This window comes from Aptenodytes forsteri, unplaced genomic scaffold, assembly GCF_000699145.1.
Source record: "Aptenodytes forsteri isolate BGI_AS27 unplaced genomic scaffold, ASM69914v1 Scaffold183, whole genome shotgun sequence".
Classification (NCBI taxonomy): domain Eukaryota; kingdom Metazoa; phylum Chordata; class Aves; order Sphenisciformes; family Spheniscidae; genus Aptenodytes; species Aptenodytes forsteri.
The window spans coordinates 1,355,526-1,370,452 of NW_008795918.1; the positions used below are offsets into that span (position 1 = coordinate 1,355,526).

Sequence of the window (14,927 nt, forward strand, 5' to 3'; positions counted from 1 at the left end):
TCTCTGAATGTGAGATTTTCCACTTTGTCCTCAGCCTGGGATGTGGTCATCCAACCCTGGGTATCAGTTCTGTTTTCCCACCTTCAATAAACAAAGGAATTCATATGCTAAGGATGATGGCTGCAGCTTTGACAGTGGCAACTATGCGCTTAGCCAAGAATTAGCCAATCATCCCTCCTTTCTACCAAAACTTGCTTGAACCTCCTGAGAGATGGCCTTTTCAGTAAGAAGCAAAGAGGTCACAGATTTCAGGTTGCAGTCTCACTCCTGGAACTGTGAGCACCGATTGTCCTGTGGAAAAATCGGGTTAAAGAGAAAGCTGCAAAATGGTCCTTCTCCTTCACTGTGCTACTTTCCTAATGCTCTCCTGTGACATTAGCCACAATATAAACTAATTCAGGATCCTATTTCTCACAGGTCCGTTCCTTCTGAATTTTTTTGAAAATGATTTCTTTAATCTAGGCACCCTTCTCTAGAAATCTCATCTATGGTTTCTTTTCTTTTTTCTTTTTCTTGGAGCAACCAGCAAAATATTATTGGTAGAACAGTGGTGGGAATGCAACCCGCTAATCAAAAGGATTCAAATGGATCTACGCACTGCCAAGCTCTCTCCTTCCCACCCAGCAGAGGGGGGAAAAAAAGAAAAAGAAAAAAGAGATAGAGCGAAGGCAGGGAGCTTCTCTCCTTCAGCAATCTCACAAATGCAAAACCTTCCACTCCAGTGACTCCTCATTAACTTACAGAATCTGACCCTTCAATAAACAAAGGAATTCATATGCTAAGGATGATGGCTGCAGCTTTGACAGTGGCAACTATGCGCTTAGCCAAGAATTAGCCAATCATCCCTCCTTTCTACCAAAACTTGCTTGAACCTCCTGAGAGATGGCCTTTTCAGTAAGAAGCAAAGAGGTCACAGATTTCAGGTTGCAGTCTCACTCCTGGAACTGTGAGCACCGATTGTCCTGTGGAAAAATCGGGTTAAAGAGAAAGCTGCAAAATGGTCCTTCTCCTTCACTGTGCTACTTTCCTAATGCTCTCCTGTGACATTAGCCACAATATAAACTAATTCAGGATCCTATTTCTCACAGGTCCGTTCCTTCTGAATTTTTTTGAAAATGATTTCTTTAATCTAGGCACCCTTCTCTAGAAATCTCATCTATGGTTTCTTTTCTTTTTTCTTTTTCTTGGAGCAACCAGCAAAATATTATTGGTAGAACAGTGGTGGGAATGCAACCCGCTAATCAAAAGGATTCAAATGGATCTACGCACTGCCAAGCTCTCTCCTTCCCACCCAGCAGAGGGGGGAAAAAAAGAAAAAGAAAAAAGAGATAGAGCGAAGGCAGGGAGCTTCTCTCCTTCAGCAATCTCACAAATGCAAAACCTTCCACTCCAGTGACTCCTCATTAACTTACCAAATCTGACAGTCTAATTATTGTAGCTGCTTCACGCTTAGAATAAATAAATACTAAAGTGGGTGTTTAAAGAAATTGAGCAGTGAAATTCAGTCATCTAGACAGTCAATAGAGAGAGAGTTTATTTTAAATTTTTATATTCTTATGTATTTATATCATTCTAGGAAAGATAATGAGATAGTTGTCTTTCAGGCTAATTGAGTTCCTAGGCTCATGGTTGCTTGCTGTCACAATCTCAAACTTAGCTTTAACTTTTGTGCCTTAGAAATCTGATCACTACACCCCCATTTGCTCTTTTCTGCTGATAACTGGGTGAAGGCAGAAGTGCACCTGAGGATGGCAAACATGGGAGTTCCAGTCCGGATGTGTTTCACAGCAAACAAGACAACTAAATCTTCTCAGATTTGCATTTAAGAGTGTTAAAGGGAAAGTGGAAGTTAAAGAAACTTCAGATACAACTTGCAATTAGACAAAATACAGAAAAATGTCTGCTAACCTCTGATGCAATAGCGTCTGCCTCCATGAAGGGTATTAACAGCACTCCCCCCCAAGAGCAGTTCATCTCCCTGAACAATAAGACCTTTATAGAGATTCTCTGGCCTGAGTTCAATGGGAGTCAGAGCATTTGATCCATGTCTGTAGGACTTTGTTTCCACAAGTCATGTGGGCCAAACTTTGCGCCAGTTGTGCTTTTGCAAGAGCATGAGCTGGGGAGTGAGCAAAGGAAACCTTCCTTCTTTTCCCATCTTCCCCTTCGCCCTGTGCTCCTAAACAGGGCCCAGCACCTGCCAGCACGATGTCTGCTCCAAGCCGGCGCCCGGGGAAGAGCTTAAGCAGGGCAACAGCTCCAGAGGCCCGTGCCCTTGGCACGCATCTGCTGTGATGTTGCAATGGCTCTTTCCTAGCATGGTGGCTTAATGACATAATACAAAACTTCAGTGTCCTGTCAGTATTTATGCAAGCAGACCTTCCACCACTGTGGAGATCAGGCCAGGTGAAGTGAGGGGTGTTTTTCCCGAGTTAAGTGAAGATTTGCTTTATCACCTCACAGAAAAGACTGCTTCTGGTTCAGGAGTGACAGCTGATTTGCTGCTCAACACCAACTTTGGTTTATTCCCTTATTAAGACACATTATAAACCAGATTCATACACCTGGTGGGAACTTCACTTTCCAGGTGTCTGTATCTGATTTGCAGTGAAGGATATCCATGTGCTGTATACAGAGGTGGCAAAGCACAGAGGTAAAAAAAATGTAAGGGACTATATAAACCTTTTAGCTACGTAGGAGAACCTAGGGAAAGCAGCCAAGCCAAACAAGATGTCCATGAAAGCTAGCTCTTCTTTATATGCGCCCTGTGATAACATCTACCAGCACTGGCCAATCCCAACAGTAATGGGATTTTTGGTAGGCAATGGCTTGCAGCCTTAACCTCCTCATTGCCTACACTTGCTTTGCATTAGTTTAGCTGCAACAGGCATTAAAATGACAGTGCTCTGTCAACATCAAGCCTCCCTCCTCCTCCTTGTCTCTGAAAAGCTGCAAAGCGGGCTGTTTTAGGAGAAGCGGTACAGTGTCATCACCACCTGGCACACTGGTTTTGAATTGCTGGGGGGAGGTAACAACCAGAAACCAACCGTACCCAAAAAGGACCAAGTCCCTCCTAGTCAAAGCCACGATCACATCCACGCAACATACAGTCCTCCTCACGGAGCACAAATTGGACTTGATAACTAACTAACTGCTGTGCTGATGGTATGCCCAGGGTCAAATGTCTCCTGAACTGTGAGAAAGGTCTATACTGAGCCTGGACATCGGTCCGATGGGAACAGGATCTGAGGTGCCAGCTCAGGCCTCCCTGGCCCGTGTGCCTGGGTTGTTTGGCCAGAGCTCTTCTTGCAATATGTTTTTTTGGGAGCACACTGGTACTAACCCCAAATCCCACTGCTCACCCTCCCTGCTTGCGAGCCTGCTCTAAAGCATTCGAGGGCAAAAGAGAGAGAAAATAAACCAAGTCTATAACTAAGAATAATAAGCTGCAATTGTTACTGTGTCTGACCTGTCTGACAGCAGAGTGGGATACCTTCCTAGAAGACCCTTTACACTTCAGGACTGACAATGAGTTGAGAGCACAGCTCATGCTTTCTTGATTCAAGGATCTCATCTTTCTTCCAGGAGTGATTAATTGGACAGAAAACATTCTGCTTTAGCAGGTGGCAAAGGGTTAGACTGAAGTTTTATCAGAGCTGCTGTAGTGCAGGACTGCACTGCACAAAGATAATTGTCTCAGGATTGGCTTAGGCCAGAAAAAGGACAGCAAATGCTCCAGTTTTACGAAAGGTCATCACTGCCATCCCTTAGGCTACTAGCCACAGTAGAAGGAAACTAGAGAATCCCATGCTCCTCTCCTTCATTGCCATATCCAGCAGTGCTGGTGGCGTGTATAGAATTAAGGCCACCAAGACAATGAGTGGGGTTTGAACCTGGGCCTTAGCAGCCCCTTCTAGCGCTAGAGGCACAGGATCGAGCAGCTGTAGGAGAGGCCCATCTGTGGACCAGCCCCACTCAGGGACAGAGAGTCTTCCTCTCTTACAGCGTGGGCTGCTCGTTTTTTCTAGCACTTTGCATCCAGATGAGCATAAGCAACAGCAACCTGTTCTCCTCTGCAGGAGCTGACCGCCAGGAAGCAAAGAGCCCCTTGTTCCCTCTCCCCCTTCTCAGGGGGAGCAGCCAGCCTCTAGCCTTTAGCATTCCCCTCAGTAATGAGAAACACACTATTTGGAGGGGTACTTACCTTCGAAACACTGATTTCTCCAATCATTTTTTCCCAGTAATTGACCTTTGAAAAACATCCTCTGGCTTCCAGCTTGTCATAGCAACTTATAAAAAGGACAGTTATGGCTACAATTATTTCATAAAAATAGAAAATAATTTCTTACGGGAACCTTTTATTTGCTCAAATGTTGTTTCCTGCTTACTCTCTCACACACTTTGGGATCAACCCCCTCCTCCTTTCACCTTTCATCTCCAGTTCATTCTTTGCCTTTCTGCTTTAACTTTCTCCTTCAGAGGATGGGGACTAATAGCCAGCATCCTCCAGAACAAAGTGGGAACAGAATATATTTAAAATTTGCACTGTGTTATCATAGCAACCAGAATTTTAAAATTATACAGTTAAATTCCAAAATAGTGTGATGCCAAAATGACACAAGAGAACAAATGTCTTACACGATTATGGCAATAGGGATGGCTACATGGGAAATTATTCAGAATTGCCTAATTTTTACAGGCTTAATGAGTCACTTATGAATATGGTCTTGCATGATCATACTGTACTTGTTTCAGCCCTGTGCACTTTGATTCTGTTCCCAACACATTGGTTGCTATGATAACGCCATGCAGTTTCCTGTCCACAAGGTACTTCTTGCCGCAATATGGGGGATAACAAATATGGGATGGTGCATAAACCCAGGTGAAATGAATCTGTCCCCTCTCTGGCAGCGTGTCGGAGAGATTGACACATTATGCCAATCTGTTTTCTCATTCCTTCTATTTCTCCTCACTCTCTCCCTTTCTCTCACACTGTCTGTCTCTGTACCTGTTTTTTTCCACTCTCTCTCTCTCTCGGCACTGACACTTTCATCTTCTCCCTTGGGGATTGGAGATGTCACTGCGGGAAGTGCTTGTCCGCCTCTCCGGCAGCAGCAGAGCCCTGTGGCTTTGACAAACCTCATTTAATTGGGAGGAAGCCAGGAGGGTTTGAAAGAACTGAAACATCCACGAAACTCCTTTTATCAGGCATAATTTAAACTCTGCATGGAAAAAACCCTATATGTATAAAGAAAAGTCAACTTCCCTCCTGCTGTGTGTGCTCCCCTCCTCCCCCCCCTCGGCACAGGCAGGCTCCTGCGAGATTCCATCTTTTCATTTTTCTAAAAGTGTCAAAGTAGATTTGTGCTCTGTGGCTGGGTGAACAGAAAAGGAATGCAGATGTCTCTCACTCATGCACATACATACACACACAGAGCACCTTCTGAAGGGCGGCGGTTTGGGAGAGATGCTAGCTGGCTGCTCCTTCACTTGGGATGTGTCGCAGGAGCCAGAAATTAAGTTTTCAAATAGCTTGACAACACAGTCCAAGAAGGCTTCTTCTTAATTGCCCCTATCTTAAAAAAAACCACCAAACTAACTAGTGTAGTGGGTGCCCAGGAGGCAACAGGGAATGCGAGGGCTCTCTGGCCTGTTGCCCAATAGGAGGGAGCTTTTCCTAGTGAGGAACAGAACCTGTAGCTTGAGAGACCCTGTGTTTATTGTCAGCTCAGGGCAGGAGAGGCAGATCTGTGTGTATGCAGCTGTGTGCTTAAGAGAAGGGAGCAAGGGAAGAAGAAAATAAAGCAGGTAAAACTGAGGGAGAACTGGTGCGACAGGGTATGAGGAACAGCTGTTGTCTCTGAACATCAAAAGGGAGCAGGAGGAGCGGTCCAAGGGAATTGGGGCTAGCACATCATGCTGAGCAGCTGGGGATTCAGGACATCAGGAGGGACCAGCGTGTGAGTTACACTGAATACACAGTATGAGCCCACCCGAGGGAAAGCTCTGGGCCCCTGGGGTTACAGAATGGGGGAGAAACGACCTGTCAAAGGATATACACCTCCACTTTGTAAATGTACTGTGGTGGCAGCCCATCCAGGTCCCCTTCTAGTATTAACACTGTGGTCAAGTGGAAGAAAACAGAAAAAACAAGCTGTCAAATTTGCAATGGGATGTACACTTTGCAGCATACAGGAGTGGGGAGGGAGGGCAGGCGGAAAAGAGACGTCTGGGTGAATGGCAGAGACTTTCAAAGTACAGAAGAAACTCATAATAAATAGCATGTGAAGTAGCTCTTTCTTGGTGAGATTAAATTGAGAGTTAACTTACCAGCAGGAACCTGATAGAGCTAAGGAGGCAGAGGGCTGAAGAAGCCGTGAAGAAGTGCATCTTGCACAGAGATCTGGCCTTAAGGGAAGGCTGTAAGCATCCTGGAGACCAAATCCTCCACTGCTGGCACCCTGCTCAGCCTAGGAAAACAGGAGAAAAAATAGCATAGGAGATGAGCACAAGCCAGAAAGCTGGAACCAGAACTTGACCCAGCCCTTCTCAAAGCTTGCGGGAGAGATAGTGGAGGGACACAGGGGAGCTGGATAAACCCACTCCAGCTATATAGCTTTCCAGGACATTTGCTTTTCCATGTGAGTTTGATTATGTTGGAGTATATGCATCCAGGATTTCAACTCAAACTCATGTTTTCAGAGGAATTTTGAAAATAAATTGTTACTTTGTAAAAAGAACGTTGTAAGTAAAAGGGAAAATGCTGCTGAGGAGACTATATTTTACATGTTGTAACTGGAATGTCAGAGGTTGGTGTCACCAGTGTACAGTGACAATGCAAGTGCACAAAATAACCTGACTGGCCCGCTGAGCAGACCAGAGGTCAAAACTAAAAAACTAAAGAAAATACCATTTCCCCTTTTCCTACCCTAGTACCAGTAGTGCAGCTGGTTGTAAAATGTGTTGAGGATTCACGGAGATGAATCTGTTTCTCAGGATGAGTGCTTAAAATAGATGTAATACACACATGCTCCATGCCCAGCAAATACCAGTGCCAAGTGGCTGCTTTCTAGAGGAGCACACAGCTGGGGACAAGGAAGTGGAAGAGAGAAAACAAACCAACAAGGAAACAAATAAAAATAGTCATTTAGTTTTACAGCTTTTACTTTGTTTGTTTGTTCTGATCATGTTTCAGCATCAGGAGGCCCATCAGAGCACAGCCTGTTGTGCTTCCTCCCTTGGCCCCCACCGGTGCTTCCCCTCCAAGTGACATCAGGTGCCAGGATCCCCCTGCCCCTGCACTCCCCCTCCCTACACAGGACATTTGACATGCTGACATTTTTGTTCTGAGGAGATAAAATGTAAAAAAAAGAAGGGAAAAAACACATGGAGAGAGAGAGATCCTGAGAAACAGATTTATACCTCACTGTGGTAGGTAACTGCTGAATTCTTACCTCCAGCAAAATAGTTCAAGCCCCTGCTGCCTTGGGGAGCAGGGATGGGATAGGGAGCCAAAGCGCCCAGCCTGAGGCTGCTTGCTAGAGCTGTACCACAGGCTGCCCTGCCTTGGCAGGGTCTTACTGGAGACCCTCTGCCCCCTTGGTCCCTGGTGCTGCAGGCTCCCACGCTGGGCAGCAACATGGTTCGGTGCTTCCCACCATGGCTCAGGCTTCCTGGTGATGGCCGAGCTCTGCACAGAGCTCCCCTTTGATTTCTTAATTGGCCATGGAGAGTCATGGCTGAGCGGTCTGTATGAAGCAGCTCTTCCCTTCTTGAGAGCCGAGCATGCCAAGGCAAGCCGTTTGGCCATACTGGCATAAGGACTCTGTAACACAGAGTTGGAGCTGGCTCACATGCAGCCCAGAGCTCTGCTGCAGAGGTACTGGGCCAGCCCATCAGTATGGGGCTGTAATGGGGCCTGTCAAGGGATTATGGCCAAAAAGCAGAAGTGCAGTACAGCAGAGTTGCAAGGAATATAGTTATTTCTTTGTTTAGGCTGAGAGAGGATTTGTTCTGTTCCAGGACCTGTGTTATCAGGGTTTGGGACATGCTGAGCTTTGTGTGTTTCTGAAGATGTGCGTGACAATGGCTTGCATTTCAGCAACCTGTGCTTTGCTGAAAACTTCACCATGTTTGTTCAGCCATTCAGAACAGCGTCTGGGAAACCCAGCTCTGAAGGGCTGCACACTTCCCTCCGAGCAGGGCTGGATCCCAAGCAATGAGCTGAACAGATAATAAACAGCAGTGATGAAAAATGTGGTTACGTCCTCAAAGAACATTTGATTCTTGACGTGTGCAGGAACACAATTCTGAGGACAAATCCTGTCTAGTCTTTTCCTACATATCTATAAAGCCTGTTGTATGCCTCAAAATCAGTATTGGGGGGGATTCAATTTTAATGACTCTCTGAGCTAGGTTAGGGCACTTTGCCTGATTATAAATTTCTTTCACTGATACATATATACATTATGTATCTGTGTGCGTGCGTGTACATATATATGCTTGAAAAATACTCCCTTCTCTTAGTACACTGGGGAGTGATTGGGCGGTGTTGGTGTGCCTGGTCAAGCCGAGGTATGTAACCATGGCCCTAGTCTCATAGCTTTTGGCCACTGAAGAATGTGATTTTTCCCCTCCTAACTAATCACAAGATTATTTCATTGTCTCGTGAAAATGCTGTCCTAGCACGTCTTCCTTACCACTGTTGAGCAACGTTCCTACAGTCTGTTTCCAGAAGTGAAAATTGGGACAGTGCAAAGTCTGTCTTCAGTCTAGGCAAGAGGGCCTGGGAAAGTACGACCTTCTGAATTGATCTGTGCCCCGCAAAAAGCGGCTCATAATGTCACTGAATCACTGCTTATCTGAGAATAATCACTCCTCTTGTAGTAGTGATTCCTATGTAGTAGTGACTCCAGTCCACTATGTGCCTACCTCTACTGCGATCTCTCGAAATCTGTTGCTTAACTGATGTTAGATCTGCTTGTTACTACAGAGCCACCCTGCTCTTCCTGAGCTTGCCAAAAGAGCTCATTTCAAGTTAAATGATTGCATAAAGAAACAAATAAACCCAGAGGCGATTTTGACATTGCCGTTATAGGTAGCTTACCTGTCACAGATCACTTGGAGTCTCTGAGGTCTCCTGGAAGCAACCAGTTCTAGAAAGTGTAATATGCAATCACAGGATTAAATGAAAATCAAGCCAAAAACCATTCTTTGAGCCCTTAAAAAAATGTGTGCTCAGAATTTCAAAGGGCCCTATACAATCTGTCATCATAGTATTTTTAAATATACATTATTCCTATAGGACTTGAGTACCAGCACTGATGTTAATAAGGCGGTTCCAGTTCTGTAACCCTTTCCTTTCATACATCTGTGAATACAGGCCCTGGGCCTCCTTCTGTTACAGTGCGAGTCTTAGCTCTGACTTCAGTAAAAGCAGTATCAGTCCCTAAACCCTTCACATGAAGGAAGCGGAAAGAGGTTTGCAGGCCTGTTTCCCCAGCAATCGGCTTACCGAGGGGCTGCTGAGCTTCATGTGTTGCCCTGTGGGCACATGGGGCTTTTCTGCATGGATCTGGCAGAAAGACTGGGGACAGAGCAAAGGCACTTGGGTCCCACTCTCTTCTTGCCCACTGCTCTTGCTGTCAATCCCTCACTAAGTTTGTTGTTTATCAAGTTAACCATTTTCATGCAGGCTTTGTACTTACTGATTCAAAAATCTCTACCAGACTGGAACTTTGCAGAGTTTGCAGTTTTGGGAAGGCTGTGGTGTTGTTGCCATTTTTCAAGGACACATTTCTAAACATTGTGGAAAATGTAGCGGAATACATTCCTCAGATGTTTTCTTACAAAGCATGAATTTTCTCAGGCTTAGCTATGAATGAATGGCTTAAGCCTGGAAGATTTCACCTTAGAGCTGATCAACACAGACATTTTCTTGCATCAGAAAGGCTGTAATTTCTACCCAGATATATTTTCCCGAGCACCATTTCTGACAGCAGAGGTGAACAGTGCTCTAGCCATGGAAAGGAGAGCTGGAAGGGTGCTGTAGACCTCTCTTCCAGCCCAGCCCGGACAAGCATTCCCCGCGGCAGCGAGACCACCAGGAGGCAAGCACCACTGGTCTGTTGCCAGTAGACTCTGAGCTCGGCTGGGGCTTATGCTGTACCATCCAAGAGCATCTGCCCTCCCCTCCTGCCCAGAAGCACCAGCCACATCATTCAGGGACAGAAGCTGCCAGCTGTGAGCAAAGCGGGAGTCCCCTCTGCCTTCGCCTGCGTGGCCATTTCCAGAGTGCCAGGCCCAGGGGCTAAGTCACTCAGTGTCTGACTTGATGCACAGACAATTTGAAAAAGTGCAAATGACTGAACTTCCAGCACTTAACCTTTCCGACAGCAATCTTTCACCATTAAGCCAGGCAAGCAGGTTGTTAAACCTGTCTATCACAGGGTAAGTAACAGTTCACAATTGAAGTGTTCTCCTACACCCAAATACTAAGGTAATTGCTAAAGCAGTAAATGGCAATATAACCTGGGGCAGGATTCATGACTCTCTAGGTGCCAGATCACTGGAATTATTGCCAATATATAGAAGTTATATATTAGTATCTTGAATAGCCCCTTCCCAAATCAGTCACCGAGATTAACTCTGGCAGAACATTCCTCTTGGATCACTAATAACATTTTCTCTGGATCCTCTTTCCTTCATTTTTCCCCCTCGACTGTAATAAAAGTGTAGAAATAAATTGTCCATATTGAGTAGAGATGTAAAGTCTCCAGGCAGAATAGCAGAAAAACAATTTTAAAAATGGTTTGGAAAGGCATAAGATTTTTTTGTATGAGGTAGAAATTTTTACCTCTTTGCAGGGCTGGCCAAAAACTTTGAGATGTTGTAACTTTCTGCCAGAAAATTTTGATTTGTGAGATGGAAACATTCCATGACAATATATCCATTTCCTTTAATATTTAATAAAAATGTCAAGATGACTTAAATATTGTACTTTAACTCTACTGAAATCTTTTAACATTAATATTCTTTAATGAGTTTAACATGAAAGTTAAAAAATGCACGTTCAGTTGATAACAGCAGGGCAAAATGCTTCAATGATATCTAAGTGAAATGTCACTTTGTTTTTGTGGAGTGCATTTTCAGGATTAACATTCCAAAGAGGAAATAGGATTTTCTTTACATTACAGACAGAAGTATCAGCTTGCTTACTGGGAACTGGGAGGAATACCCGAATTACAGTCTTCGCTGTCTTAAGCAAGCCTCTTGACTTAAATTTATCATTTATATAACATGGAGATTAATAATTATCTACAAGGGGTAGTGTAAGAGCCAGTGAGCCAACTACTGCCATCCCTGTCCAAACACATCTCTCAGTGGAGAATTCTGCTTGAGTGAGGACTGCCAAACTTGCCACTTCGAGTATACAGAGCTTTGATTATAAATGGAAGATATGGGTAAGAAAACAGTGTGTCTCTGCCCAAGGATTTAATGCAGTTAACTAATCCACTTTAAATCAGTTCAGATTAATCTCCTGACTGACCCCATATAGACAAACCCTTAGACAATGCCGAGGCCCCATTGTGTCGAGCAGGGTAAGAACAGAGCAGTAAATATTTTACTACTGTAAGATTAAGACCAATCTAAAATTGTAAAACAACGTAAACAGCAACTCCTTGAAGGTAAAAGATAAAGAATATTTGGATATCATTCCAAAAAGTGGATAAACTACTGATTTAATCATCTTACAATGACGATACAGACATAAAATGATGGGATTGTGTAGGGCTGATTGGCTTTTTTAACAATACAAGTAGATCTGAAAGGTAGCGCTTGGGTTTGTTATTTTCTATCTGTATGCAAGGCAGTGTGTGCTAATAAGGAAATACCTTCCTATATGAAAACCCAGGTGGAAATGGCTAATGAACTGATAATGAGGCAAGCAAGCCAGAGGACAAAAGTTAAACTTTCCTAATTGATGAAGAGAAAGAAAGAGGATGCCAAGTGCTGCTGGATGAAGGCGCTGGGGTTGCAGGCTCACAGAGAAAATTTCTCTCATTAGTGAAATCTCTGTGGCTGCAGGACAGAAGCAGAGCTCTGTCTGTGTGGCAGGCTGGAAACTGCAGTGTGTGCCCAGTGCCAGACAGATAGGAAGTTTCCCTACAGCCTGGCCAGCATATATTGCGCATTAGTTACGGTGCTGCTCTTCCCTTTGGGATCAAAGCCACACGCGGTTTATTATGACAATAAAAATTTCATCGTTTAAGAATTCAGTTTCCAACCATCCCATTTGTTAAATGAAGCATCAGCATAAAAAGTGAGATTAAAAAAAGAAGGGAAAAAAATAAGCACTCGGAGCGCAGACTTCATCTGCATTCTCAAAAATGTCATTTTAAGTTTGCGTTTCAGAGCCTGCTGCTTGTTGCCTCCATCTGCTGGTGACATTTTGGAAACGCAACAGATACTAAAAACCTGTGCTCGGGATCAGAAGTTGACTCTGGAAAGCTTCTAAATCTCATTCAGCGTAGCAAAGCCTGCAGATATGTGAAAAACTAGGCTTAATTTAAAAGCCATTGCTGCAACTGAAAAAGCCCAGTGTAAAACCTGTGTCTGCTAAGTGAGATGATACTACCTGCCATAGGAAATTTCATTAGTCAACCTGTGTGATAAATCAAGGAGTAAAGCTCACTCATAGCGAGTTTATCATGTTTTAAACAAATAAGCACTGTTCCCCACTCTTTGGAATCCAAATGTCAGAAAAAGGAAACAAAACCCAACTCGGTACATTGGGCGCTCCAGTATTCCCAGTTTGGCAAAAGCACTAGCTTAATGTCACGGGCTGTGATTCCTAATCCTTTCCTGCCCTTGACCCCTGCTGTCTAGATTCAAACTTGTAACCATTAATGGGGCTGGATCAAAACACTGGCCTTCTGGTGTCACCAATGGTGTTTAGAGGGGATTTAAACTCCCTGCTTTTCAGTGCAGTGAAATGAACACAGCAGTAGATTAATGCAAGGATTTGAGCTCACACAGCATGAGAGCTTTCAAAAATAGTGTTAACAGAGCTACAACTGCCTCTTTCAGAGGAAGCAAAATGAGGGGAACAGAACAAATGAACAAACACAGGGCAAAGCCTTGTCGCTATGGGCAGGGCTCCTAAGCCCGGGGATCCAGGGAGAGGGCCAGCGAGTGCGCTGAGACGTGGGGCAGGAGCTCCCCCACCCCTTCATGTTCTGCAAGAACTGGTTCTCAAGCCAGGGCTGAGGTAAAACCATGCTTTCCGGCCCCATGGCTGCTGTAGGGCTGGCCATGGAAGAGTTGCTCACCCATCCTTCCTGTTCACCTGGGGTCAGGCACAGGTTTGAGATTTTGGCAAACTGTAGGCAATGGGCATGAGGCCCATTTCTGAACTTCTTTGTGCAAGAAGGCACAGGGGCATAGGGTGGTCAAATACTCCTTTGCACATTTCATCCCCTGCCAGTTGCCCATAGAGGGGGCAGGGGAGCTGCTCTTCCTCTAGCTGCCCTGTGTGTGCCTGGCTCACAGACCCTACAGCCCATGCTGTATCTCCTCTTCAGACTCCGCAGCAGGATGTGCTCGAGCCCACAATAGCGACAGGAAAACATCTAAAGGTTTCCAGCTTTCATTTCAAAGATTCCTGCTAACCCACCTGGCCCAGGAACCCTTCCAGTAACGTCAGTCGGGCTGAGCCTACACTGCTGAATCCAGTGGGATTTTTGCCATCAGCTTCAATGAGAATAGGATCACACCTCAGTGCTTTGTTTTGCCCGTGTTCGTTCCTTGCCTCGGGCAGAAACCTGTTTGTTTGTTTGCTGCCTGCGCTCACTGCGAACATCAATAGGACTAGCTAAAAGCATTCAAGCCATCAGATTTGGGGAAGTGCTCCAAAGTTTGTTTGCTTATCTGAACCATCCCAGGCACTCAGATTCGCACAACTGGGCTTCTCAAGAGAGAAGGTTTTCTCAGGCAGACTCCACAGCTTCCACTCTGGCTGAGCGTGTCCTGGGGGGGGGAACAGCACTTGTGCTTCAGGGAAGAGAGAAGTGCACAGGAGCATGTGAACGGCAAATAGCATTAAACAAAGAGACTAATTTGCCTTCTTACCAGCAGCCCCATCAAAGACTGACTTGATTTAGTTCATGACTAGGGCAAATAGTCCAACCTTGTATGACTAATCTTCTTCTATCCAGGCTGGTTTGTATAATCCAGGTGTGAGCCAAGTGCTTGGTTCCAGTATGTGGCTGGAGCAGCTCGGAGTTCCTTAGGCAGGCTCTGAGGAGGGGAAAGGGATGCTGCCTCTCCAGCTGGCACAGCTATTGCCCCAAACAGTGGCTCAGCACCCCTCTCCCATGTGTTTGCTAGCATAGTGGGATGCTCCCACAGGAAGATGTCCTCTAACTCCTGCATTTCTGTCTGCTCTAGCCACAAAAGGCACCAGCATCACAGGATCACGGCACAGCACAGGTCAATTCTGCCCCACTGGAGTCCATTAGGGAAATGTTCTATCAAGCCTGAAAGCAAATCAGACTTGAAAACTGCTTATGATGACTAGACTTGTCTTTACTGGAGCTATTTCCATGCTGCCTAGGTGCCTGTCCTCTCCCTCCCAGCCCTGCCACTGGCACCCTCCACAGCCGCAGAGGACAGCACTGCTACTCAGACAAAATAGAGCTAAGTAGGAGTCACCGCTCAGGGCAGTTCTGGGCACTCACACATTCTCTGTTTTCTGTACTAGTTTCTTTGCTAGTGTAGCCTTAATGCTTGCACTTTTAGGTTGTCCCTCTGTATAGCATTGGGATACCTAACCATCATCACTGAGAGTTTTTGGCCTCGTATGAGCAGATGACTGGCATAAAAAAAAATTCTTTGTGATCAGTTTGTCCCACACACGAGCATTTCTT

The 14,927-nt window shown here is 45.2% G+C and overlaps 1 protein-coding gene across 1 annotated transcript in view; it reads right to left on the minus strand.

Annotated features, from left to right (window-relative positions):
* Positions 1-891: 891 nt before the first annotated feature.
* Positions 892-14,927, minus strand: part of CDK15 (cyclin dependent kinase 15) — a 38,945-nt gene continuing 24,909 nt past the window's right edge. Inside the window, 3 exon segments of the mRNA XM_009284707.1 lie at positions 892-962; positions 6,331-6,470; positions 9,107-9,155. Of these exon segments, the coding sequence (XP_009282982.1) occupies positions 892-962; positions 6,331-6,470; positions 9,107-9,155 (260 nt within the window).